Source organism: Carcharodon carcharias, chromosome 5, assembly GCF_017639515.1.
Source record: "Carcharodon carcharias isolate sCarCar2 chromosome 5, sCarCar2.pri, whole genome shotgun sequence".
In the NCBI taxonomy this organism is placed as follows: domain Eukaryota; kingdom Metazoa; phylum Chordata; class Chondrichthyes; order Lamniformes; family Lamnidae; genus Carcharodon; species Carcharodon carcharias.
Genome location: NC_054471.1, coordinates 94,355,344 through 94,383,131, shown reverse-complemented (window position 1 = coordinate 94,383,131; position 27,788 = coordinate 94,355,344). Strand labels below are relative to the sequence as shown.

At 40.9% G+C, this 27,788-nt stretch overlaps 1 protein-coding gene across 7 annotated transcripts in view; it reads right to left on the bottom strand.

The window, feature by feature from the left end:
- sh3yl1 (SH3 and SYLF domain containing 1) overlaps positions 1 to 27,788 on the bottom strand; it is a 180,535-nt gene that overhangs the window by 125,955 nt on the left and 26,792 nt on the right. For all 7 annotated transcript variants that reach the window (XR_005942996.1, XM_041187646.1, XM_041187647.1 and 4 more), the window contains exon 2: positions 12,330 to 12,437. Coding sequence is in view for 6 of the 7 variants with exons in the window: in XM_041187646.1 (XP_041043580.1) it covers positions 12,330 to 12,437 (108 nt within the window). In the remaining variant the exon portion in view is untranslated. The remainder of the gene's footprint in view (positions 1 to 12,329; positions 12,438 to 27,788) is intronic.

The window sequence follows — 27,788 nt, the reverse complement described above, 5'->3', positions numbered from 1 at the left end:
GCAAATACTACATATGTTGATTCTGCTTTATTCACTCTGCTTGTTACATCCTCAAAAGAATTCTAATAATTCTGTCAAACCCATTCTTAAAATCATAGTGGCGCTGCTTGATTATGATTTTCTAAATTTCCTGCTATTACTTCCTTAACAATGGATTCCAGCATTTTCCCCAATGAGGCATGTTAGGCTAAGTGGCCTATAGTTTCCTGATTTTCCGCGATTTTCCACTCTGCTGGGATCTTAGCAGAATGTAAAGAAATTTGGAAGATTACAGCCAATGCATCTACTATCTCTGCAGTTACCCCTTTTAAGACCCTAGGATATAGGCCATCGTGTCCACAGGACTTGTCAGCCTTTAGTTCCATTAGTTTGCCTAGTACATTTTCTACAGTGATCGTGACCGATTTAAGTTCCTCCCTCCCTTTTGCCCCTTAATTTTCTAGTATTACTGGGATGCTTTTCGTGTCTTTGCCATAAAAAGGAATGCAAAATACTTGTTCGAAGATTCTTTCATTGCCTTGTTTTCCATTATTAATTCTCCAGTCTCATCCTCTAAGGGTCAACATTTACTTTGGCTGCACTCCTTTTTATATACTTCTGAAAGTTTATTAACTGTTTCTCATATTGCTTGCTAGTTTACTGTCACATTCTAATTTCTCTCTCTTGATTATGATTTTAGTCATACTTCGCTGGTTTTTAAATATTTCCCAATCTTCTAGCCTACCACTAATTTTTGCAGCACTGTACACCTTTTCTTTCACTTTGATCCCATCCTTAACTTCCTTAGTTCACCATGGATGGCTCATCCTTCTTGTAGAGTCAAAGGATTACAGAATATCGCTTTAAATGTCTGCCAATGCTTATCTACTGTCTTTTTTCAAAAACCTATTTTCAAGTCTACTTTAGCCAACTGACTTCATACCTTTGTAAACGCCTTCATTTAAGACAATAGTTTCAGATCCAGGTTTCTCCCCCTCAAACTGAATGAGAAATTCCATCATGTTGTGATCACTTTTCCCTAGAGGATCCTTTACTACAAGGTCATTAATTAATCCTTTCTCATCACATATTACCAGGTCTAAAATAACCCTGGCCAGTTCCACAACATACTATTCTAACATCTTCCGACTAGGGACTTTACAGCCTTCCGGACTGAATATTGAATTCAACAACTTTAGGTCGTGAGCTCCCTCCCCCATCCCCACCCCCTTTCTGTTTCCCCCTTTTTTTTTTCCAATAAATTATAAAGATTTTCCTTTTCCCACCTATTTCCATTATATAAAAAAAAACCCCCACTAGAGCTATACCTTGAGTGCCTTACCATCCATTCTTAATTAGCACATTCGTTTAGATAATATCACCAACTTTAACTTTAACACCTATGTGTTCTATTGTACTATTGTCATTGACATCTTTTGATGATCTGCTTCTATCACTGCTTGTTTGTCCCTACAACCACACCACCCCCCCCCCCACCTCTCTCTCTCTCTATCTCTCCGCCCCCCCACACACACACCTTAAACCAGCTTATATTTCAACTCTTTCTTGGACTCGAACTCAAGTTCTGTCGAAGGGTCATGAGGACTCGAAACGTCAACTCTTTTCTTCTCCGCCGATGCTGCCAGACCTGCTGAGTTTTTCCAGGTAATTCTGTTTTTGTTTTACTATTCTAACAAACTGTCCTGAATACACTTTTATGAATGCATCCTCAAGGCTATCTTTGCCAATTTGATTTGTCCAATTTATTTGAAGATTAAAATTGCTCATGACTATTGCAGTACCTTTCTTACAAGCACACATTATTTCTTGATTGATACTTGGTCCTAAACTGTAGTTACTGTTGGGGGGCCTATAGACCATACTCATCAGTAACCTCTCCTTTGCTATTTCTGAACTCCACCCAAACTGTTTCTACATTTTGGCTACTGAGCAAAGGTCATTTCTCACCACAGTACTGACATTCCTTATTAGCAAAGCTATCCCACCACCTTTTACTTTCTTATAATTCTGAAAATGGTACAAAAATACCCTTGAATATTCAGTTCCTAGCAATGGACACCTTGCAACCATGTCTCTGTAATCGCTATTGTTATCATACCCATTAATTTCTAATTCTGCCATCCATTCATCTACCTTGTTATGAATGTTGCGTGCATTCAGATAAAGAGCCTATAATTCTGTCTTTTTAGTATTTCCCCCCCCAACTGTGATTCTGTTTGCTGGTGCATTCTTATATTTGTATGCTCTATCCCTTCCTGCTACACTCCAGTTATCATTTCTTATATCACTACCTGTACTATTGCTTTGCCCTTTCTCACTAATTTCCTAAATTTCCTCTCGCATAAATCCTCACCACCATTATTTAGTCTAAAGCCCTCTCAACAACCCTAGTTATTCAATTTATGAGGATACTGTTTGTAGCCTGGTTCAAGTGAAGCCCATCCCAATGAAACAGTTCCCTCTTTCCCCAGTACTGGTGACAGTGCCCCATGAATTGAAACCCATTTTTCCCACACAATCTTTCAGCCATGCATTCAATTCCTTGGTTTTGTTTGCCGTATGCCAATTTGCTAATGGCTCAAGTCGTAATCCAGAAATTACTACCTTTGTGGTTCTGCTTTTTAAATTTAGCCCTTAGTTGCTCATACTGCCTTAGCAGAATCTCCTTTTAATTCTGATCTATTTCATTGGTGCCCATGTGGACCATAACAACAGAATCTTTCCCCTCCTATTCCAAGTTCCTCTCCAGCCCAAGAAGCTGCCCTCGACAGCATCTATCCCCCTAACCTTTCTGCTTCCTACTGTTGATTCATTTTTTTATGCCTCCCCCTACTGAATGGCCTCTTGTACCACAGTATTGTGATCAATTTACTCATCCTTACTGCAATCCCTGCTCTTCTCCACACAGGCTGCAAGAACCTCATACCTGGTGGATAATTGCAAGGGCTGAGGCTCCTCCAGTGCTGTCTTTTGGATTTCCATAGCTGGCTCACTCAGTCACACCCTCCAATCCCTGGCTAAGGGCCAAACCTCAAGCTTTTAACCAAAGGGGTGTGAAGTCTCCTCGAATAAGTGTCCAGGTAACTTGCTCCTTCCTTGATGCATCTCAGTCCAAACCTCAGACTCCTGCTTCTCAACCCTGAGCCCAAGTTCCTCAGGCTGCAGACACTTAGTGCAGATATGGCTGTTGTGAAGCACACTGGTGTCCACCCATCCCACGTGCTGCAGCTGCAGCACATCACCTTTCCTACCATCGCATTTTAATTAAATAAGTTTCAAGTTTTGAAGTATTACTCAAAGTGATTAAGTAGTTCAACTAGTTAAGTTATAAATTTAATACAATACATATATCCCTCTAGTCCTGGTTTAAACTATTGCTCTGGTTTAGAGAGAAAAAATTAAAACTAACCTACCTACTCAACTAATTATTGCCTCCAGATCTCAGCTCTCACTTTTTCTCTCAGACCACTCTTTATTCTGTAAAAGGCCAGAACACCACCTCTTCCCTCGCTGTGCCAAATTCCTTCATTCACCAAATTCGGTGTTAAAGACTGTATTGAAGTTGTACTCTGTCCATCTGGTCTCCATGCTACTTGCTTGAAAGTCCCAAACGTTGCCTCAAGTATATGCTCCTGGGCTTTTCTGGCTTCCAACTTCTCTTTCTTATCCTTATAAATCTCTTCCTCAAAACATAAAATTCTAAGAGGGAAATCCATTACTTCCCTGAAATTAACTACAGCTTTTAACTTTTCTGTATGTTTAGTGACTTCTTTTAATGCCTTTGTTTTCCAGAATCTCAGGCAAGAACAGATGTTTCCAGGTTTTAAAATTCTACAGGATCTTTTAGAACCACTCCTTATAACTTACTACTTTGATGAAGCTTTTGGTCTTCTGCAGCAATTTCTCCTTATCTGATTTGGTGATATTTTCTATTTTATAATGCTTCTGTGAAGTACCTTGGAATGTTTTATTAGGTTAAACAAGGTATATAAATGTAAGCTGTTGATCTCTGATAATTGTTAATGATGGCTTCCACAATGCTTTCCAGTATCTGGTATACTGTACTGGTCTTTATACAGCCGCTTCTGTAGTAACAACCTTTCCTGGGGATGGAAACTGGACACAAACTAAAATTGAAGGAAATCCTGCAGAGAAGGCAGTCACTTCTCCTACCTTACTTATATGCAACATGGTAGGCTTAACACAGGTGGCTCAGTCACAATCAGGACTGTTGAACAAAAGCAGTCTTTTGGGGTGAAGTTTCAGAAGAATTTCACTCTACCCCATTTTCTTTCTCATACTATCTCTACACGATTCAAACTTGAAGGAGTTTGTCAGGAAAATCAAAGTCCTGGTGTTAATGTTGTTTATATAAATGCAAGCATGCCTGCTTTAAATCAGAGACAAAAATCTGTTGGGAAGAGAAAAAGAATAAGGGTTGGGAAATTTCCAGGCTCGCGGAACTTGCCTTGGTAAAAAAAAGTATCCCTAATCACGAGATTTTCACTGTGGGGAGGGAGGGAGAGGTGGGATGAATTTAGATTCACCAATCCTAGACAAGAATGCTATGAGGTCATGGGGGTGAGTGAGTGTCAACGTGGGCTGATTGGAAAGCCTGACTTTGTCCCAATTGTTTTAGAAGATTGTAGGACTTTTAGCTCTCACCCCTCACAATCTCTCGCCCCACCCAGAACCATGGTCCCTCATACCCTCCATGCTACCACATCCCTGTGGCCCCTCTTATCTCTGCGTGTCAACTCATACTCCTGCGTGTCACCTCAATGCCAACTCACCCACACAACCCCCCCACCATTGCCTTTCATACTTCCCCATGGAAACTCAACCAGTATCCAGCATGGGAAGGCCTCAGCAGCCATGCAGAAATGAAAAAATAAACTTCTAAAAATCACAAAATCACACACTGCAGAAGAGGCCCTTTGGCCCATTAAGTCTGCACCGACACGTGAGAAACACCTGACCTACCTGCCTAATCCCATTTACCAGCACTTGGCCCATAGCCTTGAATGTTATGACATGCCAAGTATTCATCCAGGTATTTTTTAAAGGATGTGAGGCAACCCGCCTCCACCACCCTCCCAGGCAGTGCATTCCAGACCATCACCACCCTCTGGGTAAAAAGGTTTTTCTTCATATCCCCCTAAAGCTCCTTCCCCTCACCTTGAACTTATGTCCCCTCATGACTGACCCTTCAACTAAGGGGAACAGCTGCTCCCTATCCACCCTGTCCATGCCCCTCATAATCTTGTACACCTCGATCAGGTCACCCCTCAGTCTTCTCTGCTACACTTCGATCAGGTCGCCCCTCAGTCTTCTCTGCTCCAACGAAAACAACCCAAATCTATCCAATCTCTCTTCAATACTTAAATGTTTCATCCCAGGCAACATCCTGGCGAATCTCCTCTGCACCCCCTCCAGTGCAATCACATCCTTCCTATAATGTGGCAACCAGAACTGCACACAGTATTCCAGCTGTGGCCTCACCAAGGTTCTATACAACTCCAACATGACCTCTGTACTTTTATAATCTATGCCTCGATTGATAAAGGCAAGTGTCCCATATGCCTTTTTCACCATCCCACTAACATGCCCCTCAGCCTTCAGAGATTTATGGATGCATATGCCAAGGTCCGTTTATTCCTCAGAACTTCCTAGTGTCATGCCGTTCATTGAATACTTCCCTGTCAAATTACTCCTTCCAAAATGTATCAGCTCATACTTTTCAGTGTTAAATTCCATCTGCCACTTATCTGCCCATTTGACCATCCCATCTATATCTTCCTATAGCCCATGACACTCAACGTCACTGTTAACCACCCAGCCAATCTAAAAGCTTTCACTATACAGGTTTGATAGTGAAAAAAACTCTCATTCATGAAAGCAACATTGCTTTTAAATCTCAAGTAGTTAACCTCTTATAGAAACAAACATACGTCTGTTCATACTCCTAATCCTTTAATAGCCTCTTTAATCTGTCAATCCTACTGTGAACTCAGAAACCCATACTAAGATAACTGTAGACTTTGAAGCTCAGCCAAGCATTCCTAATGAATAGCCCTTCTGGAAATGCCAAAGTAATTTTACTGAAACCTCGCTAGCAGATGCTACAACAGCTGCTCTGTCAACTGTCAAGCAGAGGTTTTTTTTGACAATTACTGACAGCTTCAGACTTTTTTTTTGAAAAGAGCGCAGGATTAAAAAAAAAATCAGATTATGACGGTTAAACAGACCTCATCTGTCCTTGAGAACAGTTACATCAGCAATTCATGACTCCCACACTGCGGGTTAAAGGCCCTGGCAACAGCCATAATGGAATGCTGGAACTCAAAAATATGTTTAAATGGCCATGCTGAATTGGGTTTCCCTCCTGTGTGCCTCATGCCCCATCCTTTCCCCAGTGAGAAAAACGGGATCTGTTGGAAATGGGCATGGGACTTTCACATCCCGACTCAGTTAAAGTTCATCCCACAGTCTCCAAATCTGAACAACAAATTAGTAGGCCACAAAGGCAAGATCTTACCAGGAAAATGTTTCAAGATGATGCACACCCTTTCCTCAAATGAAGGATAAAATATAGTTTTATACACTCATTAGAGAAATAAATATATTAACTGAGAAAAATAGTTTGTGGACTGAAAATAGAGGTACAAGGAAAGTTGAAAAATAGGAAGATGGTTGAGATTAAGCAAAAAAATAGATATATAAGGTGGAAAGCTGTATAATGAAGAGCAATTTGTGACAATAGAGAAAAAAAATTGGCAGGCATTCAGAAAAGAAAACCAGGATAATGTCTAATAGTTATAACAGGAACATAGAACACAATTTTCTAACCAAAGCTTATTAAGAGTAATAAAAACATTATTGTAGCAGTTTTCATTAAACTAATAGTGCCAAAGCATGGGATCATCAGTAACAATCCACGTGGATTTGTAAAGGCAGATTTTACTTGAGTACTTCAATTGCATTTTATTTGTGGAAATCATAGTGCATTGATAAATAGAATACATTGACTCTATTTATGGGCTTTAAGGCAGTTTTTAAGAAAGTGTGATAAATGAGGCATTAATAAAATTAATACATATTACAGGATATATAGCTACAGGGATAGAGATGCGTCGGAAAGGAAACAGAGAACAAGAGTAAAATGGATATAGTTTGGATTGATGATATATGGGGTAGAGTTCCTCCTGGAAATACGTGTTGGGACCTTTTTTAATTTTTCACTTACATGAGTGATTCAGAATACAAGAGGAATTTATTAAAACTTGCTCACTGGAGGGATAAAGTAAACAATGAGAAAGAAAATGCAGGAGGACAATGGCTAGTGGCATGAGCAGACAGGTGAGGAATGCAGTTCAACACAGAGTAACGTGAAGTTTTATGTTTGGTGGAAAAACAAAGAAAGAAAATGTACCTAAAATGATAATAATCTCAATAAAGAAATCAAGTGATCCAGGAATTTAGGTACATACGTTTTTAAAAAGGCTGGAAAAGTAGGCAGTAAAAGCTATAAAAAATGCAAACTTACTTTTTGAAAACTATACATAGGGCATTGAAAATAAAAGCAAGGGAACAATGTTGAACTTGCGCAAAAATTTGGATAGGTCATTGTTAAGAGTACAGCATGTGGTTGTGGCACACCATCATATGAAAGTTATTAGAGCCATGGTAAGGCTATAATAACAATTCATTAGAAGAAATGATTCCAAGAATGAAAAATCATGGTTATGAAGAATTGCTTGAAAAACCGTGGCTTTTTCAAGAAAGTGGACATGGAATCCAAAGGTTTTCAAAGTGATGGAAGGTAAATAGTGAGGTTGTTTCCACAAATTGGCAAATAGTAACACGGGGCATAGACTACTTTAAGAATGATTAGGGAAAGTTTAATCTAAAGGATACAGTAAAATCCTGATGAGTCAAATCCCAGGGAATCCGCCACAAATTTCTGTTAAGCAGAGCTTCATGATAGCTGAAGAGGTCCCATTCCCACATGAATGCATCTCTATGATATGCCTACGAATTTGATCTATGTCAAAAAACAACAGATTCAAATGCCAAATAAAAACAGAAAATAGTAGTAAATGTGTGAAAAAGTCTTTATTCAATTTGTTCACACCTTACAATGGCATGATCTTGTAAAAGGCCAGAGCTTTGCATGAAAAATGTCAGAAGTCAGCTCCAGAAAAACTCTAATCATTTTCTGCTTAGTGTGTTGTCTTCAGATGTGCACGATATTGTCCGCCATGTCGCCAATGCAGTAAAATATGTTTTCAATGTTTTCGTACTGCAGTATCAAACCCGGACCATCTTTATGGCCTTTGCAGCATTGGCTCCAATTGGTTGGTGCGCTCATATGACAAGCTCAGACAAGTTCAGCTAACCTGGAATTACCAGTGTGGAATTTCAGCTTATCACTGGCATCGTTCCATGGGATTTGCTATTCTGACAGCAGGAATGGTTGTCAACTTTGACATAACCAGAATTTTGTACCATCCAAGTTTGATTCCATTATAATTTAGAAGATTCATTTCTATGCAGAGGATGCTTAAAACATTGAACGGTTTACTACAAGTAGCTATTGAGGCAAAAGATAACATCAGTCAAAATAGAATTGAATAAATGATTGAAAAGGAATAGAAAAGGGAGATACAGGAAAAAGCTATAAACAAAATTTAAGAACATAGGGCTGGATTTTCATCCTTGAGTTGGGTAAATTCCCGGCTTGGCCCTCAGCTACAGGGGTTGCCAGGTGCGAATGCGGGCTGTTTAAAAGGCCCGTCTTGGTATTATGGGACTTCACCCCAGTTACAAAACAGAAATACCCTCCAATCCTCATCTCCCCACACAACCTCCCATGCCCTCCATGCAAAGCTATATCCCCTAAACAGCCCCTATTGCTCATGCCCTCCCCCAAAATCCCTATTGTCCCTCATGTCAGGTTTTGCCCCCACCAAACAACCCCTATAGCCCCCCCACCCCCCACCATGCCAAGCTATGGCAATTTCATGTCCATTCACCCACTATACACCATATAGAAGCAATGAACCCTGCAGTGACAGTAGTATATGTAAAAAAAAGCTTTAATAAAAAGGTCATTCAAAGATAACTTTCCATTTTAAAGGCCAATAAAAGTGTCAATCAGCCAGATCTTTAAACTATCAATTGCAGAAACTGCAAGCAGGGAAGGCGATGGCATAGTAGTATTGTCGCTGGACTAGTAGTTCGAATCCCACCACGGCAGATGGTGGAAATATGAATTCGATAAAAATCTGAAACTAAAAGTCTGATGATGACCATGAAACCATTGTCGATTGTTGTAAAAACCCATCTGGTTCACTAATGTCCCTGAGGGAAGGAAATCTGTCGTGACTCCACAGCAATGTGGTTGACTCTTACATGCCCTGTGAAATGGCCTAGCAAGCCACTCAGTTGTAACAATCCGCTACAAAGTCACAAAAAGGAATGAAACCAGACATGGCATAGACCTGGGCATTGGAAATGACAACAGCAATCTCAGCCCTATAGACCCTGCAAAGTCCTCCTTACTTTCTTGTGAGGGCTAGTGTCAAAATTGGGAGAGCTGTCTCACAGACTTGTCAAGCAACAGACTGACATAGTCATTCTCATGGAATCATACCTTAAAGATAATGTCCTAGATTGCTGGTCGGGTTAGCGAGGTCCACATTCCACGAACAAATAATAAAAAACCATCATCATCATCCCTGGGTATGTCCTGTCTCAGCGGCAGGACAAGCCGAGAAGAGGTGGCAGCACAGTGGTATACAGTCAAGAGGGAGTTACCCCAAGAGTCCTCAACATCAACTCCAGACCCCACAAAGTCTCTCGGCATCAGGTCAAACATGGGCAAGGAAACCTCCTGCTAATTACTATGTACCACCCTCCCTCAGCTGATGAATCAGTGCTCCTCCATGTTGAACACCACTTGGGAGAAGCACTGAGGGTGGCAATGGTGCAAAATGTACTCTGGGTGGGGGACTTCAATGTCCATCACCAAGAGTGGCTCGGTAGCACCACTAGTGACCGAGCTGGCCGAGTGCTAAATGACATAGCTGCTAGACTGGGTCTGCGGCAGGCGGTAAGGGGACCAACAAGAGGGGAAAACATACTTGACCTCATCCTCACCAACCTGCCTGCCGCAGGGGCATCTGTCCATGACAGTATTGGTACAAGTGAACACTGCATAGTCATTGGGCAGACGGAGTCTCGCCTTCACATTGAGGATACCCTTCATCGTGTTGTGTGGCACTACCACTGTGCTAAATGGGATAGATTTCGAACAGATCTAGCAATTCAAGACTGGGCATACATCAGGCGCTGCGGGCCATCAGCAGCAGCAGAATTGTACTTGAACACAATCTGTAGCCTGTCTGTCATCTACAAGGCACAAGTCAGGAATGTGATGGAATACTCCCCACTTGCCTGGATGAGTGCAGCTCCCACAACACTCAAGAATCTTGACATCGGCCAGGACAAAGCGGCCCACTTGATTGGCGCCACATCCACAAACATTCACTCTGTCCACCACCTACACACAGTGGCAGCAGTGTGTACCATCTACAGAATGCATTGCTGGAATTCACCAAGGCTCCTTCAACAGCACCTTCCAAACCCACAACCACTCCCATCTAGAAGGTCAAAGGCAGCAGATAGATGAGAACAACACCACCTGGAAGTTCCCCTCAAAGTCTCTCACCATCCTGACTTGGAAATATATCACCATTCCTTCACTGTTGCTGAGTCAAAATCCTGGAACTCCCTAACAGCACTGTGGGTGTACCTACACCACATGGACTGCAGTGGTTCAAGAAGGCAGCTACGGATAGGCAACAGATGCTGGCCTAGCCAGCAAAGCCCACATCCCGTGAATGGATAATAAAAAAAAGCCAATCTCTTTATCTTGTGTAAATAAACATTGTGAAATTGACAGCATAGATCAGAATGCCAGAGCTGTCAATCAGACAATATTTTCCTTGGGGCTCAGGCATTTCATACTCTATTGGATATCTGGGCTCCCAGTCAAGGATACATAATGAGGCTTGATCGAGAGCCCAGAAATCCATTAGCCTATTGAAACCACCATTTTTTAAAAGAGATCCCAAGTCATCATGACTCGGCGAAAATCCAGCCCATAGCTTCAGATTTCAATTTGATATTTCAAACATCACATTCTAAAGCAAAGCCAATAAGAGAAACTCTTGACATTTTAGATGGGCCCTGCTGATTATTTTCTCTTATTTTTCTGTTTGCAAAAACTTACTCCTGTAGTACTAGCATCAACACTGGCACAATGACAGGTCCTGAAAGTATGTTATAAGGAGATGCTTATAAAACTTCAAATTCTATGTGAATAAGTTGCTACCCCTTATTAACTCCAGCATTGATATGGGATGATGAAATTCCAGAATAAAACTGAGCTAAGCTTGCAGAAATTCCTACAGTTAGATTTAAATTTCACAGTAAATAAGTTCAAGAAACCTATCTACCCATCAACTTGCGAAACAGTTCCTCAAAAGATAATCATGATCCAAATGTATATATTCTTACAATACAAACTTTATTATTTGCTGTTGGTGTTCTACTGGTGATATCCATCTTCCAGCCACTCACAGATCACTTGTCAACAGATTTAGTATTGTAACCTTCACTCCCATTTCCCTCCATTCTTTCTAAGAGGAGGATTACGGTAAAGGGGCAGGTCCATGGATGCCAACAGTCCTCCACACCTGGCTCCAGTCAGATTTATTTGATTGATAAGTGAAAAGTGAATATTAACAGACTATTTGACTGAGAAGCATAACGGCTTATAACTTTATTCTTCACAGGATTTTCATCAGTTTAGTTTATTTTAAAGAATGAATTGACTTTACATCGACTATTGATAGGTGTTTATAAATTAAAATTATTCTATTCCCTAGTCTTGCTCAAACTTGTTAAAATCTTTTTCATCATGTTCTCTATTTTCGGTGCTTTGCGTCATTTTAGGAACCTGAATCAAGGTCCTTCATCACCTTTTTCTCTTCAAAAAATGGAAATATTGTTTCACAAATTTCTGTTCACATAATTCCAAGTCCCAGAACATTCTCCTGTACTCTTATACTAGGTACAACAGTACTGTACAGCAGCCATTAGAATTGATTCTTCAAAAAATAAATGTTGATGTTTTTATTCCAGAACGAATACAGGTAAATATTCAAATACAATGATCAATTCAACTTGCAATTGAAGATATACCATTTGACAGCATCTTCAATGCAAGATACAACAGAGCATCAAACAATTATTTTACTAACCTGGTATGATTACATCAGGTCCATTTCTTGAACTTATTTCAGTAAACTCTCTCAAAATTTTTGCAGCCTTCTTGGCTTCAGACTTGAGGTTCGATGGAATTGGATTCACTGTAAATAATGCAATTGTTTTATTAACAAGACTATTTGCAACACACAAAATTCAAATTATTGCAAGCATGTAATAATATGATGGTACTTTATGGTTTACATATATTTTAACAATATTTATCCATCAAGTTCTTTGGAATATTACATGCAACCGTAACAATTTATGATAGCAAGGCAGAGATTTAAAAAACACTCAATCTGTAAAACAGATGTTCACATTCCAGTTAACATGAATATATTCAAGTCATTAAACAAATTCACAGATACTGTAAAAGATAAACATTTCAAAAAGCTTCTAATTTTTCTGCTTTGAAACATTGTCTCATAACATAATTAAATTTAATTAGTTGTATGGATTACATAAATTAAATCATGAATCAGACAAGCAAAACTTCAATCTCTGTAACTTAGTTTATCAATTAAAAATGCACTTAATTGCATTGTAGAAAAATAACAAAATAACATACTTGAAGACTAGATCCCTTCGGAAGATTTTTTTTTTTACACGCTACAATATGTAACTCCTACATCTTGGCTGCAAAATTCCCAAATGAAATCAACATTCATTTTAAAATGAATACTGATACAAAAAAGTTCAGCCACCTATTTCTGAAATGTTTTTCTATCATGTTTAAAGGGACATATTTTTATATTAAGGGCACCAATGACGCAGAAATAGTTGCCACAGTGGATTAGAACACTGTGTGAATTCATTATAGAAGGGTTAAAATTTAGTTCAGATTGATGGAATGAGTATTTGTCATCTCTCTTGCAAAAAGATCCCACCTGAAACATGCATGAACAATTTTTGCCCAGGGTCTAAAAAGTTTGGCAGGAATATGTCACATCACTCTGAAGCAGGAGAAATAAAAACAATCATTGATATCAAACAGAATGCTCCGATAGGGTGGGCTGGTATTTGTATACGGCTAAGCATACTGGTAGAAATGAGTAGTGGTATCCTCACATATGTCCATCTCACATTGTATATGATTCTCGAGTGCTCAGTATCTCTCAAACAACATCATTCAAAAACAGATGATCTGGTCATTATTACACTGCTGACCAGGATGACTGGAGACAAGCAGTCAGCAAGGATATGGAGAAAGCAGAGGACAAAAGAAATGACCAGATGGTAGAAAAAGAGCCCACCAGAAGGAAAAAAAAAAATCAGCTGACGTCAAGCCAGCGCTATTCATCTGTGCTAGTTGCAGAAGGGACTGTCACTCACAAATCAGTCTCTATAGTGACAATATACGATGTTCATTACAGAAGGTACATACACCCTGGGCACAGTCCATCGTCTCCTGACACACACGGACCTCATCATTACATTGCTGTTTGTAGGAGCTTGATGTGTGCAAACTCACTGCTATTTTTCCTATGTTACAACTGTGTTTCATTGGCTGCAAGGCATTTTGGGACATCCTGAGATGGTGAAAGGTGCTATATAAATGCACGTTGTTTCTTTCTTCTAGGTATTATCTGTTCTAAAAATACATAATTTTTTACATGACCATCTAGTAAGCAGAATTTTGCTGTTTCAGGAATGAACAATTTAGAGCGTAGGATGATGCAGTGAGCCTTTTCAGTAATACAATTGATCCTATGTCAATGAAACCAATATCTCCTGCGACAATTTCTTCTCCCACAATTACACTCCTGTGAAGCACCTTGGGGTGTTTTATGTTAAAAGGCTTATTTGAAATGCAAATTATTGACAAAATTAAAAAACCACATGCAGTTCTTGTTAATTTTTTCCATTCCACACTCCCTATTTCGAAAGTGCTGATGAGGCCTCGTCAAGCTGTGGTTGCACCCCACCTTCCAGTAATAATGCTACAGTGCCTCCACCAGAGGGTGGTGTTAATGGCAGATGAAATTTAATAATGCAAAGTGCGAAGTTAGATACTTTGCTAGGAAGAATGAGGAGAGGCAATATCAATTAAATGGCACAATTTCAAAATTGGCGGGGAAGGGGGGGGTGGTGTACACACAAATATCTTTTAAGGTGGCATAACAAGTTGAGAGTAGGATACGTAGAAAGATAGGAACAGGAACAGGATTAGGCCATTCGGCCCATTGAACCTGCTCCACCACTCAATTTGATCATGGCTGATCATTTACCTCAATGCCACCTTCCTGCATTATCCCCATGTCCCTTGATGCCTTTGGTCTCCAGAAATACACTGATTTCTGTCTTAAACATGCTCACCGATTAAGCTTCCAAAGCGCTCTGGCGTAGAGAATTCCAAAGAGTCACCATCCTCTGGGTGAAGAAAATCCTCCTCATCTCAGTCTTAAATGGCCTACCCCTTATTCTGAGACTGTGTCCCATAGTTCTAGACTCACCAGGAGAAACATGTTATCCACATCCACCTTGTCATGCCCTGTAAGAATTTTGTAAGTTTCAATGAAGTCACCCCTCATTCTTCATAACTCCAGGGAATACAGACCCAGTCTCCTCAATCTCTCCTCATAAGACAATTCAGCCATCCCAGGGATTAATCTGGAGAACCTCCAATAGCACTCCTTCTATAGCAAGTATATCTTTCCTTAAATAAGGGGACCAAACCGTGCACAATACTCCAGGTGAAGGCTCTATATAACTCCAGCAAGATATCCTTACTTCTGTACTCAAATCCCCTCATGAAGACAACCAACATACCATCTGCCATCCTAATTGCTTGCTGCATCTGCATGCTAGTTTTTAATGACTCATGAACAAGGATACCCAGGTCCCTTTGGACACCCACATTTCGCAATTCCTCTCAATTTAATTAGTATTTTGCTGCCTTGTTTTTTCTACCAAAGTGAATAACTTCACACTTATTCACATTATATTCCACCCGCCATGTTCCAGCCCATTCACTTAGTCTGTCCAAGTCCACTTGAAGTCTCCTTGCATCTTCCTTACAACTTACCTTCCCACCCAGTTTGGTGTCAACAGCAAATCTGGAAATATTACAATAGGTGTCCACATCCAAATCATTTATATAGATTGTGTACAGCTGTGGATCCTTGCGGTAATCCACCATGCTAAGAATGAGCTGTTTATACCTACTCTCTGCTAACCAATTCTTAATCCATACAAGTATATTTCCTCAAATCCCATGCGCTCTAATTTTATTTACTAACCTCCTGTGTGGGACCTTATCAAAAGCCTTCTGAAAATCCAAATGCACCACACCCACTGGTTCTCCATTATCTATGCTACAAGTAACATCCTCAAAAAACAAATTTGTCCAACATGATTTCCCTTTCATAAATCCATGTTAATTCCACCCAAATTTTACTATTCTTTTCTATATGTCCAGTTATCACATCCTTCAAATAAATTCTAACATTTTCCCTACCACTGATGTCAGACTAACAAGTCTGTAGTTCACCATTCTCCCTCTTCCCCCTTTCTTAAATAGTGGGGTTACATTTGCTACTTTCCAGTCCACAGGAGCTTTTCCATAATTCATTTAATTTTGAAAGATAATCACCAATGCATCCACTATCTCTCTAGCCACCTCTTTCAACACTGTAGGATGAAGCTTATCTGGTCCAGGGGATTTATCAACCTCTTTACTAATATCAATTTCTTTTAGCTCCTCACTTTTACAAGTCCCTTGGTTGTCTAGTATTCCTGGGAGATTTTCTGTACCTTCTTCCATGAAGACAGAAGCAAAGCAACTACTTAGTTTCGCTCCCATTTCCCTGTTCTCCACTATAAATTCTTCTGTCCCTACCTGTAATAGGCCCATATTTGTCCAAGCCAATCTTTTCCTTTTCATGTACCTAAAGAAGCTTTTGTAGCCCACCTTTATGTTCCTCGCTAGTTTGCATTCATATTCTCCTTTCCCTTCCTTAATTAGTTTCTTGGACCTCCTTTGCTGATTTCGAAATTGCTTTGAATCCTCAGGCTTTTACCACTTTTTCTGCCATCCTTATAAGCCACCTATACTGATTTAATGCAATCTTTAACTTCTTCCATAAAGCACAGCTATTAAAAAAGTCTGCTGTTCCAAAGAAGAGTTATAATGGACTTGAAATGTTAACTCTGTTTCCCACTCCACAGATGCTGAGTTTTTCCAGCATTTTCTGTTTTTATTTTAGATTTCCAGCATATGCAGTATCTTGCTTTCAATTTACTGCAGAATCCATGGTTTTGTAAAGGCAGAGAGTGCAAAAACAAGGAAGTTACGTTAAACCTAACCACTGATTAGGCCCCAGCGGAATGTTCAATCCATGACACCACATTTTAGGCAATACGTCATGGCCATAGAGAAGGTGCAGAGAAAATGTATTGGACTGGTACCAGGGATTTCTGCTACATAGAGAAATTAGAGAAGTGGGTTATTCTTAGAGTACAGAAGGTAGAGAGTGTTGAAAAAGGTGGCTAGAGAGATAGTGGATGCATTGGTGATTATCTTTCAAAATTAAATGAATTATGGAAAGGCTCCTGTGGACTGGAAAGCATCAAATGTAACCCCATTATTTAAGAAAGGAGGAAGAGGGAGAATGGTGAACTACAGACTTGTTAGTCTGACATTAGTGGTAGGGAAAATGTTAGAATCTATTTGAAGGATGTGATAACTGGACATATAGAAAAGAATAGTAAAATTTGGGTGGAATCAACATGGATTTATGAAAGGGAAATCATGTTGGACAAATTTGTTTTTTGAGGATGTTACTTGTAGCATAGATAAAGGTTAAGAGGACATTTAATAGAGCTGTTCAAAATCATACAGGGTTTTGAGTAAATAAGGAGAAAGTATTTCTGGTTGCATAACACCAGATGACACAGATTTACGGCAATCGGCCAAAAGTGAGCTGAGGAAAAATTATTTTACCCAGTGAGTTATAATCATCTGAAATACATCGCCTGAAAGGGAGATGAAAGGACAATCAGTAGTAACTTTCAAAGGAAATTGAATAGATACTTGAAGGGGAAAGATTTGCAGAACTACAGGAAAAGGACATGGGCGTGATACCCAAAGTCATCACTGGAGCATAGGAGCAGGAGTAAGCCATTCAGCCCAGCAAGCCTGCTCTGCTGTTCAATACATCATACTGCTTATCCACTTCAGTGCCTTATTCCACATTACCCCATACCCCTTTATGTATTGGTATTTAGAAATCTGTCAATCTCTGCTGTAAACATACACAATGGCTGAGCTTTCACAGGCCTCTGGGGTGGAGAATTCCAAAGATGCACAATGCTCTAGAGTCTCGGTCCCAAGTGGCTTCCCCCTTATTTTGAAAGTGTGCTCCCTAGTTCTAGAATCCCCAAACAGGGGAAACATTTTACCTGCATCTACCCTTTTGTAGAAACACGCTCTGGGAGGCTTCTTAGTCAAACAAAAGAAAATTTAAACAAGAGCTTCCACAGCTGCTTGCATCCAGTCAGCCCCTCATACAGCCATTTTTTCCTAGGAAACCCCTCCTTAGAATTTATTCCCCCACTCTAGCCACACATTGGTTGAAAAAAAAAAAATCACTTGACCCCTACTCAGTTGAACTGATCTCAAAGTGACAGTCATCACACCTATCTATTCCTTTAAGTATTTTGTAGGTTTCAATGAGATCACCTCTCATTCTTCGAAGCTCTAGAGAATTCAGTCCCAGTTTCCTCAATCTCTCTTCATATGACAGTCTTGCCATCCTGGGAACCTGTCTGGCAAACCTCTGTTGCACTCCCTCTATGACAATAATATCATTCCGAAGGTAAGGGGACCAAAACTGCACACAGTACTCCAGATGTAGCCTTCTACACAATTCAAGCAAGACTTTGTACTCCTGTACTCAAATATTCTTGCAATAAACTCTAACATACCATTAGCCTTCCTAATTACTTGCCGTACCTGCATATTAGTTTTCAGGTGACTTATTGACAAGGATACCCAGGTCCCTTTGAACAACCACACACTCTAATCTCTAACCATTTAAGAAATACTCTGTACATCTGTTCCTCCTACCAAAGTGGATAACTTCACATTTTTCCACATTATATTCCATCTACCACGTCCTTGCCTTGAAACCACATTGCATCTTTCTCACAACACACATTGTTATCTAGCTTTGTGTCATCCGCAAACTTGGAAACATTACATTTGGTCCCCACGTCCAAATCATTGATATGTATTGTGAACAGCTGGGGCCCAAGTACTGATCCTTGCAGTACCCACTAGTTACAGCCTGCCAACGCAAGAATGACCCAGTTATTCCTACTCTCTGCTTTTCTGCCTGTTAACCAATCCTTAATCCATGCCAGTATTTTACCTCCTATTCCATGTGCTTTATTTAATTTTGCTAACCAACTTCCTGTAGGGGACTTTAAGCAAAAGCCCTCTCAAAATCCAAGTGTAATATGTCCACTGACTCCCCTTCATCAATTCTTAAGTAGCATCCTCAAAAACCTCCAACTAGTTCATCAAAAATGATTTTCCATTCACAAATCCATGTTAACTATGCCCAATCGGATCATTATTATCAAATGTACATTATCAGATCCTCTGTCCTATCCAGAAGATAGAAAGGAAAACTTATATCCACATATAGCTACTTTATGAAATTATTTTATTTTGAAAATGAACAAAAGCTTTACCCTGATATGCCTGACTAGCCATGACTCATACCAGAGGAATTTCTAAAGTTCAGAAACCAACAGAGACCTTGTTACCTTTAAAGAGGCGCGAATGACCCCTGTGACTGCAGGAAATCAGATTCCAAAGAAATGCACCAATACCCTTTACAATTCTAAGGTAGAGCTGTGGCCAATGGAGACGGTACATCTGCAAAGACAAAAGGGACCCTGACTCCTCTGTTAAAACTCTCAAGATTCCAGACCTGGAAAAGTGCATTCTTGGTCCAAAATCCAGGAGAAGTGGAAGTTCTATCACATGACCTCCCCCAAGCTACTAGAACATGTAATACTGCCGAGTGAAACTGAACACAGGCAGTCTGCCATGTTACATCTAAAGGGTAACAGCAGGAAGAGCTCTGTCCAGGTAAATTACCTGGCTCTCATCTACATTGTGTATTACTGGAAGCCTGGAACACCTGTATCTGTACTCATAACTCATGCATCTGTAGATGCCTTCTTCCCTCAGGGAAGTGATCGCTTCTGGGAAGATGGACCAACCTTCAACGGTTTCAGGCTGCTGACCTCTGAAGGAATCCCCGATTTGACTTTTGGACTCATCTGAAACCATAAGAGCGTGAGAGGGGCAGGGAAGGGAGGGAGCGTGAGAGAGGGGGTGGGGGAGAGGGAGGGAGCGTGAGAGGGGGGGGGGGGAAAGAGGGAGAGAGCGTGAGAGAGGGGGGGAAAGAGGGAGGGGGCGTGAGCGAGGGGGGGAAAGAGGGAAGGAGCGTGAGAGAGGGGGGGGAAGAGGGAGGGAGCGTGAGGGGGGGGAAAGAGGGAGGGAGCGTGAGAGAGGGGGGGGAAGAGGGAGGGAGCGTGAGAGAGGGGGGGGAAGAGGGAGGGAGCGTGGGGGGGGGGAAGGGAGGGAGTGTGAGGGGGGGAGGGAGCGTGAGAGAGCGGGGGGAAGGGAGGTAGCATGAGAGGGGGGGGAAGGGAGGGAGCATGAGAGAGGGGGGGAAGGGAGGGAACGTGAGAAGGGGAAGGGAAGGAGCGTGAGAGAGTGGGGGGAGAGAAGGGAGGGAGCGTGAGAGAGGGGGGGAAGGGAGGGAGGGAGCAAGGAAAGAGAATAAACCAACCCTCATTTTACCTTATCTTGAGTTGCTGTGCAGTTATTAATAGAGGATTGGAACACCCCAAACTGAAGGTTTCGGGAAAATACATTACCACTTATAAAGTGGAAACTCAGAAATCGAAAACATCTTTCTGTTTACAAGTGGGTAATGAGAGGAGAAATCAGGGCTCTTATATACCCCTCCTGTCCATAACACTTCAGAATTGATTCTAGCATTGTTCCCACTACTAATGCAAGGCCAATAAGATCAGTAGCTGTCTCTCTCCATCCCTTCTTAAATAGTGGGGTGACATTTGCTACCTTCCAATCTGCAGGAGCCATTCCAGAAACTTTGGAATTTTGGAAGATGATCACCAATGCTTCCAATATTTCAACAGCTACCTCTGGGATGTAGAATATCAGGTCCTGAGGACTTGTCAACCTTCAGTCTCATTAATTTTTCCAACACAGTCTTCTGACTAATGCCTTCTTACTAATAAAGAGTCATTCAACTTGAAACGGTAACTCGGTTTCTCGCTCCACTGATACTGCCAGATCTGCTGACTCCTTCCAGTACTTCGTTTTTATTTGAGGTTTCCAGCATCGGCAGTATTTTGCTTTTATTTTACATTATTATGGAAATGGGCCCAATTAGAAATCTCTTTCAAATATGGCCTGAATAACTTCATTCTGTGCTGTATGATTATATGAATTTCAGACAGACACACTTTTCTTGGGCCATTTCCATTGTAGCTTTGGAAATAAAGATTCATAATGGAAATACAAAAATAAAAACAAAATCTGTAACTTTAAAATGGAGACTAAGGGATTTTAATGTGTGAATGTACACATTCCAATATACATCCAATGTACATTCCAAGTACATCCTGCAACAGTGTTTGAATCCATAATCTTCTGAATAATGTTTAAGAGACTTCAGCGCATAATTTAAGTGGAGACTTCAGACTGAAGGAAGACTGCACAGTTGAAGAGTGCTGTATTTCAGTTGACACTTTAGCCAGGAACCCCATCCATATTTAAAAAATCCTGTGGCACTGTTAGAAATTGACTAGGAATTTTTTTCCCAGCCAGAGGTAAGTTCTGGGAGAGGAAACTTTAGCAGGATATAGGTAGGGGGCGTTGTGAAAAATCAGGGATAAGCAAGAAACCAGAATTGGAGGAACACTGACATCTCAGAGAGTTGTAATGTTCATAGAGTGGTGAGTGCTTCAAAATTTGAGATTTCCAGACTGGGGGCCAATGTTGGTTGGCGAGCACAGGGTTGATGGATGAACAGGATCTGGTACAAGTTAGGATATGGACAGCTGAGTTGGATGAGCTTAAGTTGATGGAGGGTGCAAGGTTGGAGACTGACCAAACGTACACTGGAATGGTTAAATCTAGAGGCAAGACAGACATGGATGAGGGTTTCAACAGATGAGCTCAGTCAGTGGCAAAAATGGTTGAAGTTAAGGAGATGGAAGTAGCAGTCCCAGTGATGGACAAGGTATGGGGTTGGCAGCTCAGCTCGAGAACAACTAGGCTGGGAAAGAAAATATCAACCTTTGACTCAAAGTCCTCTGTTAGATTCAATCCAATTGACAGCGCATACTTGTGATAAATAGAAAATACAGAATCAGACTACCAACCCTGCCTGCCTAATTATTTAAAGTATTTTAGATATGGTATTTTATTTTTGTATCCACAACACACCCTACCTAATTTTGCAAGAAAACAAAATTTATAGCATCCACCAAGGTAGCCAAAAGCAGATAAATCGCAAGCTTCCACAATGGAGTTATTAGCAAATATTGGCTTCCAGCATTGTTCAAAGATCCAAAAATGAATTTTAGAAGCTACTCAGAGACTGCATTTTCCAATTCAGAATAATTTCCACATCAATTATCAAACTTGATATTACTAGTATATAAGTAAAATGTAATCAATCATAAGCTACATCTTTTCAGCCTGGTTATGAATTATACAACTTCCTCAGAGACACAGGCCCTAATTCATGATAAATAGTTATTATTGCAATAATTACTTGGAAAGGAAAGTCAAAAATTATGGTATCTGACTGTATTGTTCATTTGCAATGACCTTGACATACCATTAACAAAAATCTCTCTCAACAGTGTGGTTAGTTTTCTGCACAAAAGGCAAACAGCAAATAAATCAGTGGACTGACAAATTAGGTTTCATTTTCAACACACACAACCAAGTCAAATACTGTCAGCAAAGTTCAGAATGTGGTACCAACATAAGAGATTCTTATTAATTCTTCTTTAACAATAATCCCATATTCTCTTTCAATTTAGTAATCAGATGTGATTAAATTGGGACAAATGTGGCAAAGATGGCCAAAAAAGCTATTCTACTTTTCTCACTAACAAAGTCCAATAATCGCATGATGAAATATTGTTACATTTATATAGCACTTCTCACAAAAAGGCAGCCTTTCTTTTCCTTTCTTTAAGATAGGGTTGAATAGTATATTAATATAAAAACAAAAAAACTGCGGATGCTGGAAATCCAAAACAAAAACAGAATTACCTGGAAAAACTCAGCAGGTCTGGCAGCATCGGCGGAAAAGAAAAGAGTTGACGTTTCGAGTCCTCATGACCCTTCGTCGAAGGGTCATGAGGACTCGAAACGTCAACTCTTTTCTTCTCCGCCGATGCTGCCAGACCTGCTGAGTTTTTCCAGGTAATTCTGTTTTTGTTTTGAATAGTATATTGGTTGTGTCACTAGTAATCCAGAGGCATGGTGAACAAAAGAACAAATCCTATCATTGCAATATGAGAATTTTGGAAATAAAAAAAAAACTGGTATTAAAAGGTGACTATTAAACCATTAAAAACCCAACTGGTTCATAAATATCCTTTAGAGGAGGAAACCTATCAACCTGGCTTAGCAAGATACTAACTTGTATCGAACTCAGGGCTACAAGAGAAAAGAAATAAATGCCAGTGATGCCCAGGTCAGATTACTTTACTGGGCAAACTTGCTTTTGCATGATGGTAAAAAAATAATGGACACATTTCAGCGGGTCATGTTCCTTCACAAATAGAATGCTTCCTATGCATAAAAACAAAAAAACTGCGGATGCTGGAAATCCAAAACAAAAACAGAATTACCTGGAAAAACTCAGCAGGTCTGGCAGCATCGGCGGAGAAGAAAAGAGTTGACGTTTCGAGTCCTCATGACCCTTCGACAGAACTTGCGTTCGAGTCCAAGAAAGAGTTGAAATATAAACTGGTTTAAGGTGTGTGTGTGGGGGGCGGAGAGATAGAGAGACAAAGAGGTGGAGGGGGGGGCGGGGGTGTGGTTGTAGGGACAAACAAGCAGTGATAGAAGCAGATCATCAAAAGATGTCAACAACAATAGTACAATAGAACACATAGGTGTTAAAATTACCCCAGCTATGCCTGTCTCTTTATGGGGTATGTGGAACATTCCTTGTTACAGTCCTACTCCGGCCCCCTTCCACAACTCTTTCTCCGGTACATCGATGATTACTTCGGTGCCGCTTCATGCTCTCGTCAGGACTTGGAAAAATTTATTAATTTTGCTTCCAATCTCCACCCCTCCATCATTTTCACGTGGTCCATCTCTGACACTTCCCTTCCCTTCCTTGACCTCTCTGTCTCAATCTCTGGTGATAGACTGTCCACCAATATCCATTACAAACCCACCGACTCCCACAGCTATCTCGACTACAGCTCCTCACACCCCGCTTCCTGTAAGGACTCCATCCCATTCTCTCAGTTCCTTCGCCTCCGTCGCATCTGTTCCGATGATGCTACATTCAAAAACAGTTCCTCCGACATGTCCTCCTTCTTCCTTAACCGAGGTTTTCCACCCACGGTCGTTGACAGGGCCATCTCCCGCGCATCCGCCCTCACGCCTTCTCCTCCCTCCCAGAAACATGATAGGGTCCCCCTTGTCCTCACTTATCACCCCACCAGCCTCCGCATTCAAAGGATCATCCTCCGCCATTTCCGCCAACTCCAGCATGATGCCACCACCAAACACATCTTCCCTTCACCCCCCTTATCGGCATTCCGTAGGGATCGCTCCCTCTGTGACACCCTGGTCCACTCCTCCATCACCCCCTACTCCTCAACCCCCTCCTATGGCACCACCCCATGCCCACACAAAAGATGCAACACCTGCCCCTTCACTTCCTCTCTCCTCACCGTCCAAGGACCCAAACACTCCTTTCAAGTGAAGCAGCATTTCACTTGCATTTCCCCCAACTTAGTCTACTGCATTCGTTGCTCCCAATGTGGTCTCCTCTACATTGGAGAGACCAAACGTAAACTGGGCGACCGCTTTGCAGAACACCTGCGGTCTGTCCGCAAGAATGACCCAAACCTCCCTGTCGCTTGCCATTTCAACACTCCACCCTGCTCTCTTGCCCACATGTCTGTCCTTGGCTTGCTGCATTGTTCCAGTGAAGCCCAACGCAAACTGGAGGAACAACACCTCATCTTCCGACTAGGGACTTTACAGCCTTCCGGACTGAATATTGAATTCAACAACTTTAGGTCGTAAGCTCCCTCCCCCATCCCCACCCCCTTTCTGTTTCCCCCTTCCCTTTTTTTTCCAATAAATTATAAAGATTTTCCTTTTCCCACCTATTTCCATTATATAAAAAAAAAACCCCACTAGAGCTATACCTTGAGTGCCCTACCATCCATTCTTAATTAGCACATTCGTTTAGATAATATCACCAACTTTAATTTTAACACCTATGTGTTCTATTGTACTATTGTTGTTGACATCTTTTGATGATCTGCTTCTATCACTGCTTGTTTGTCCCTACAACCACACCCCCGCCCCCCCCTCCACCTCTTTGTCTCTCTATCTCTCCGCCCCCCACACACACACCTTAAACCAGTTTATATTTCAACTCTTTCTTGGACTCGAACGCAAGTTCTGTCGAAGGGTCATGAGGACTCGAAACGTCAACTCTTTTCTTCTCCGCCGATGCTGCCAGACCTGCTGAGTTTTTCCAGGTAATTCTGTTTTTGTTTTATGCTTCCTATGCATCCAGACAGTTTTTTGTTTTCCTTTATCAGAGCTTTAGGCTGCAAAAACTAAACTGCCTATTAGATGTCCGACATATTGCTTTAATTCCTGTCTGTTTAAAGACAGGAAGAATTTCAAAAAGCTTCCAACACAATGGATACATGGGGCTGGGTTTTACGCTGAGTGTGGGCTCCCCAAATCCCCGAGTAAATTTCAGGGGTGAGCCCACCTCTGCTTAACCGGCTCACCTTGCTTTAATTTTTGGTTGATGGCCCTTTAATGAACATGAGGAAACACTTTCCTCCGCTTCATGGAGGAAGTCCTGCCTCACAGCTGCCAGCCAATTGGTGTCCTGCAACTCTGCACATTGGCAGCACCAAGCAGGAGTGGTGGTCACTGCTGGTGCTGCAGGTAAGGCAGGAATCAGCATTCAGCAATAGACCCAGACATTCAGGTAAGTCCAAGGTCTCTTTAGTGCTAGGCTGACAGGTCCCAGAGACGGGGTTTGAGGGAATGTTGGCCAGGGCAAGGCTAGGGTGGATGGGGGTTGGGCCTCTGATTGGCACAGGGTGCCCAGGATGGAGGCACCTCCCCTTTCACTGGCCAACAGTTCTTAGGGTGCCGGGCTACACGTTGGGCGCGCTTGGCCTAAATAGCCAAGTGGTTATGGTACTGGGTTTGTAACCCCAAGATCAAGAGTTCAAATATCACAATGGCAAACTATGAAACAATGTAACTTCATCGGAAACAGATGGAAACGTGTTTGTACTCAAAGCGTTACACGTTGGGCACAAACCTCTCCTACTACCCATTCTATCTGAGCTACTGCAGCTTGAGGCCCTTAATTGGGCATTAATTGCCCAACTAAGGGCCCCAATTGGGCTACATGTGAGTGATTCACCCAACAGCTCCCCCACTGCCCGTAAAATCATGGTGGAGGTGGATCGACCAGAAGTGCTTTTGCTGCCTATGGCATAGCACCCTAACTTATATGTTCACCTGCCTGTGCTCCCACCCACGGTGGCCCGTAAACTTCAGCCCATGGAGTTTCTCAATGTCCAAAAAAATCATCAAATTGTTTACTATTTAGCTCATTAGCACTGTTAAACTTGCAGCAATCAACTATGCTTTTAAAAGGACAACTAAAATAAATTTTCCAAATCCTCTCCGTGGAAAATAATCAAACAACAATCCTGAAATGTAGCAGAGAAATTGTTTGGTCTGTAAATTAGTCAGGCTACAAAGGTTTGCCTTCAGTGCTAATTGAATTGTACTTTGTTGAACCATTAACAGGTCATAGGCAAACAATTAACATATGAACACCTGATTCTCAGTCATTCTATACAGTAGTGCACACCACTACGTCCTTGGCTGACTTTGTTCTGCAATACATACTGAAGACTTTTCTGAGTGTCTTTCATTCTAGCTGAAGATCTGAACTCCATGCATTGGACAAGTGGATAAACAACTATTCATTGCGAAAGTCCATGCATCACAGTTCCATCAAAAAGTCAAATAAATTACTAAGCTGTGTAAAAATTATGTTCTAAGAAATATATTTTAATTCATTGTAGGTTGATTCTATCTTCATTATTGTCTAAATCATAAATTTAACGCTCCTGAAACATCTTAAGCCCTGTGTCACCACCAGAAATGCAGTGGAACCTCTGACTGCCAATTTGGTCCAACATTGAACTTGCCCCAAATCCTTGGCCCATGTCCTTTAAGGTTCTCTGGGCGACACCTGAATGGGAAGAATGAAATCAGACATATCAAAGCAGCAACATCCTACTCTAGTAAAGGAAGGGGGATGACCATTATTTTTTAAATCAATTTTTCAACAGCTCCATATTTGTATAGCAAGTACACCTGCAATTGTTGGTATTATTTTACAGCGGACAGAAAGGAATGAGGCCAAGTGGAACCAGGTCCTACCCCATCCAACTTACATTTTCATACCATGAATTTCAAGGTCAATGTACATATTGTCCTATTGTTTATAAGGGTTATTCCAGCTATAAATACATCTATTAATTTTAGTCTATGTGAATTGATCTGTAGTATGGAATTTGCAACTTTTTTGGAAAGATAAATGTAGCAGGCAATCTGTTTGTTTACTGAGGCAAATATTACAATAAAAGGATAATTATTAAAACTTCATACACCAGCTCAGGCATGTTCATTATGAAAAAAGACAAATTTCAGGGACAGAGGTTTCTAGAAACTTCCCTTTCTGCTATGACCATAAGGGCCTGGATTTTGCAGTAGTTACAATGGTGAAACCATCAGCATTCCTTGTTGTTGCTCCTTTGAAACTGATCATAGTTCTGCCCATGTACATGCAGTAAAATGTGGAAATCCAGAGTTACTGTCAGTGATTCTGGGCTATCCTACACAGGTTTGCTGTTGAAGCAAAAACTGCAATCAAGTAGAAATCACTGAAATGACAAGAGTGTGCCTTTTAATGTCAGTTTTGCTGTAAAAACCCTCAAAAAGTTGCACCTCATTAAATGTGTTCATAAGTTCATATTTATAGTTGTACAGCCTCACTGATCATGAAAAGCTAAATTTATATTTGTGGAATATCAAAATTCACCATTATGATAAAAAAACTTTAAAAAGTTTATAAATGTAT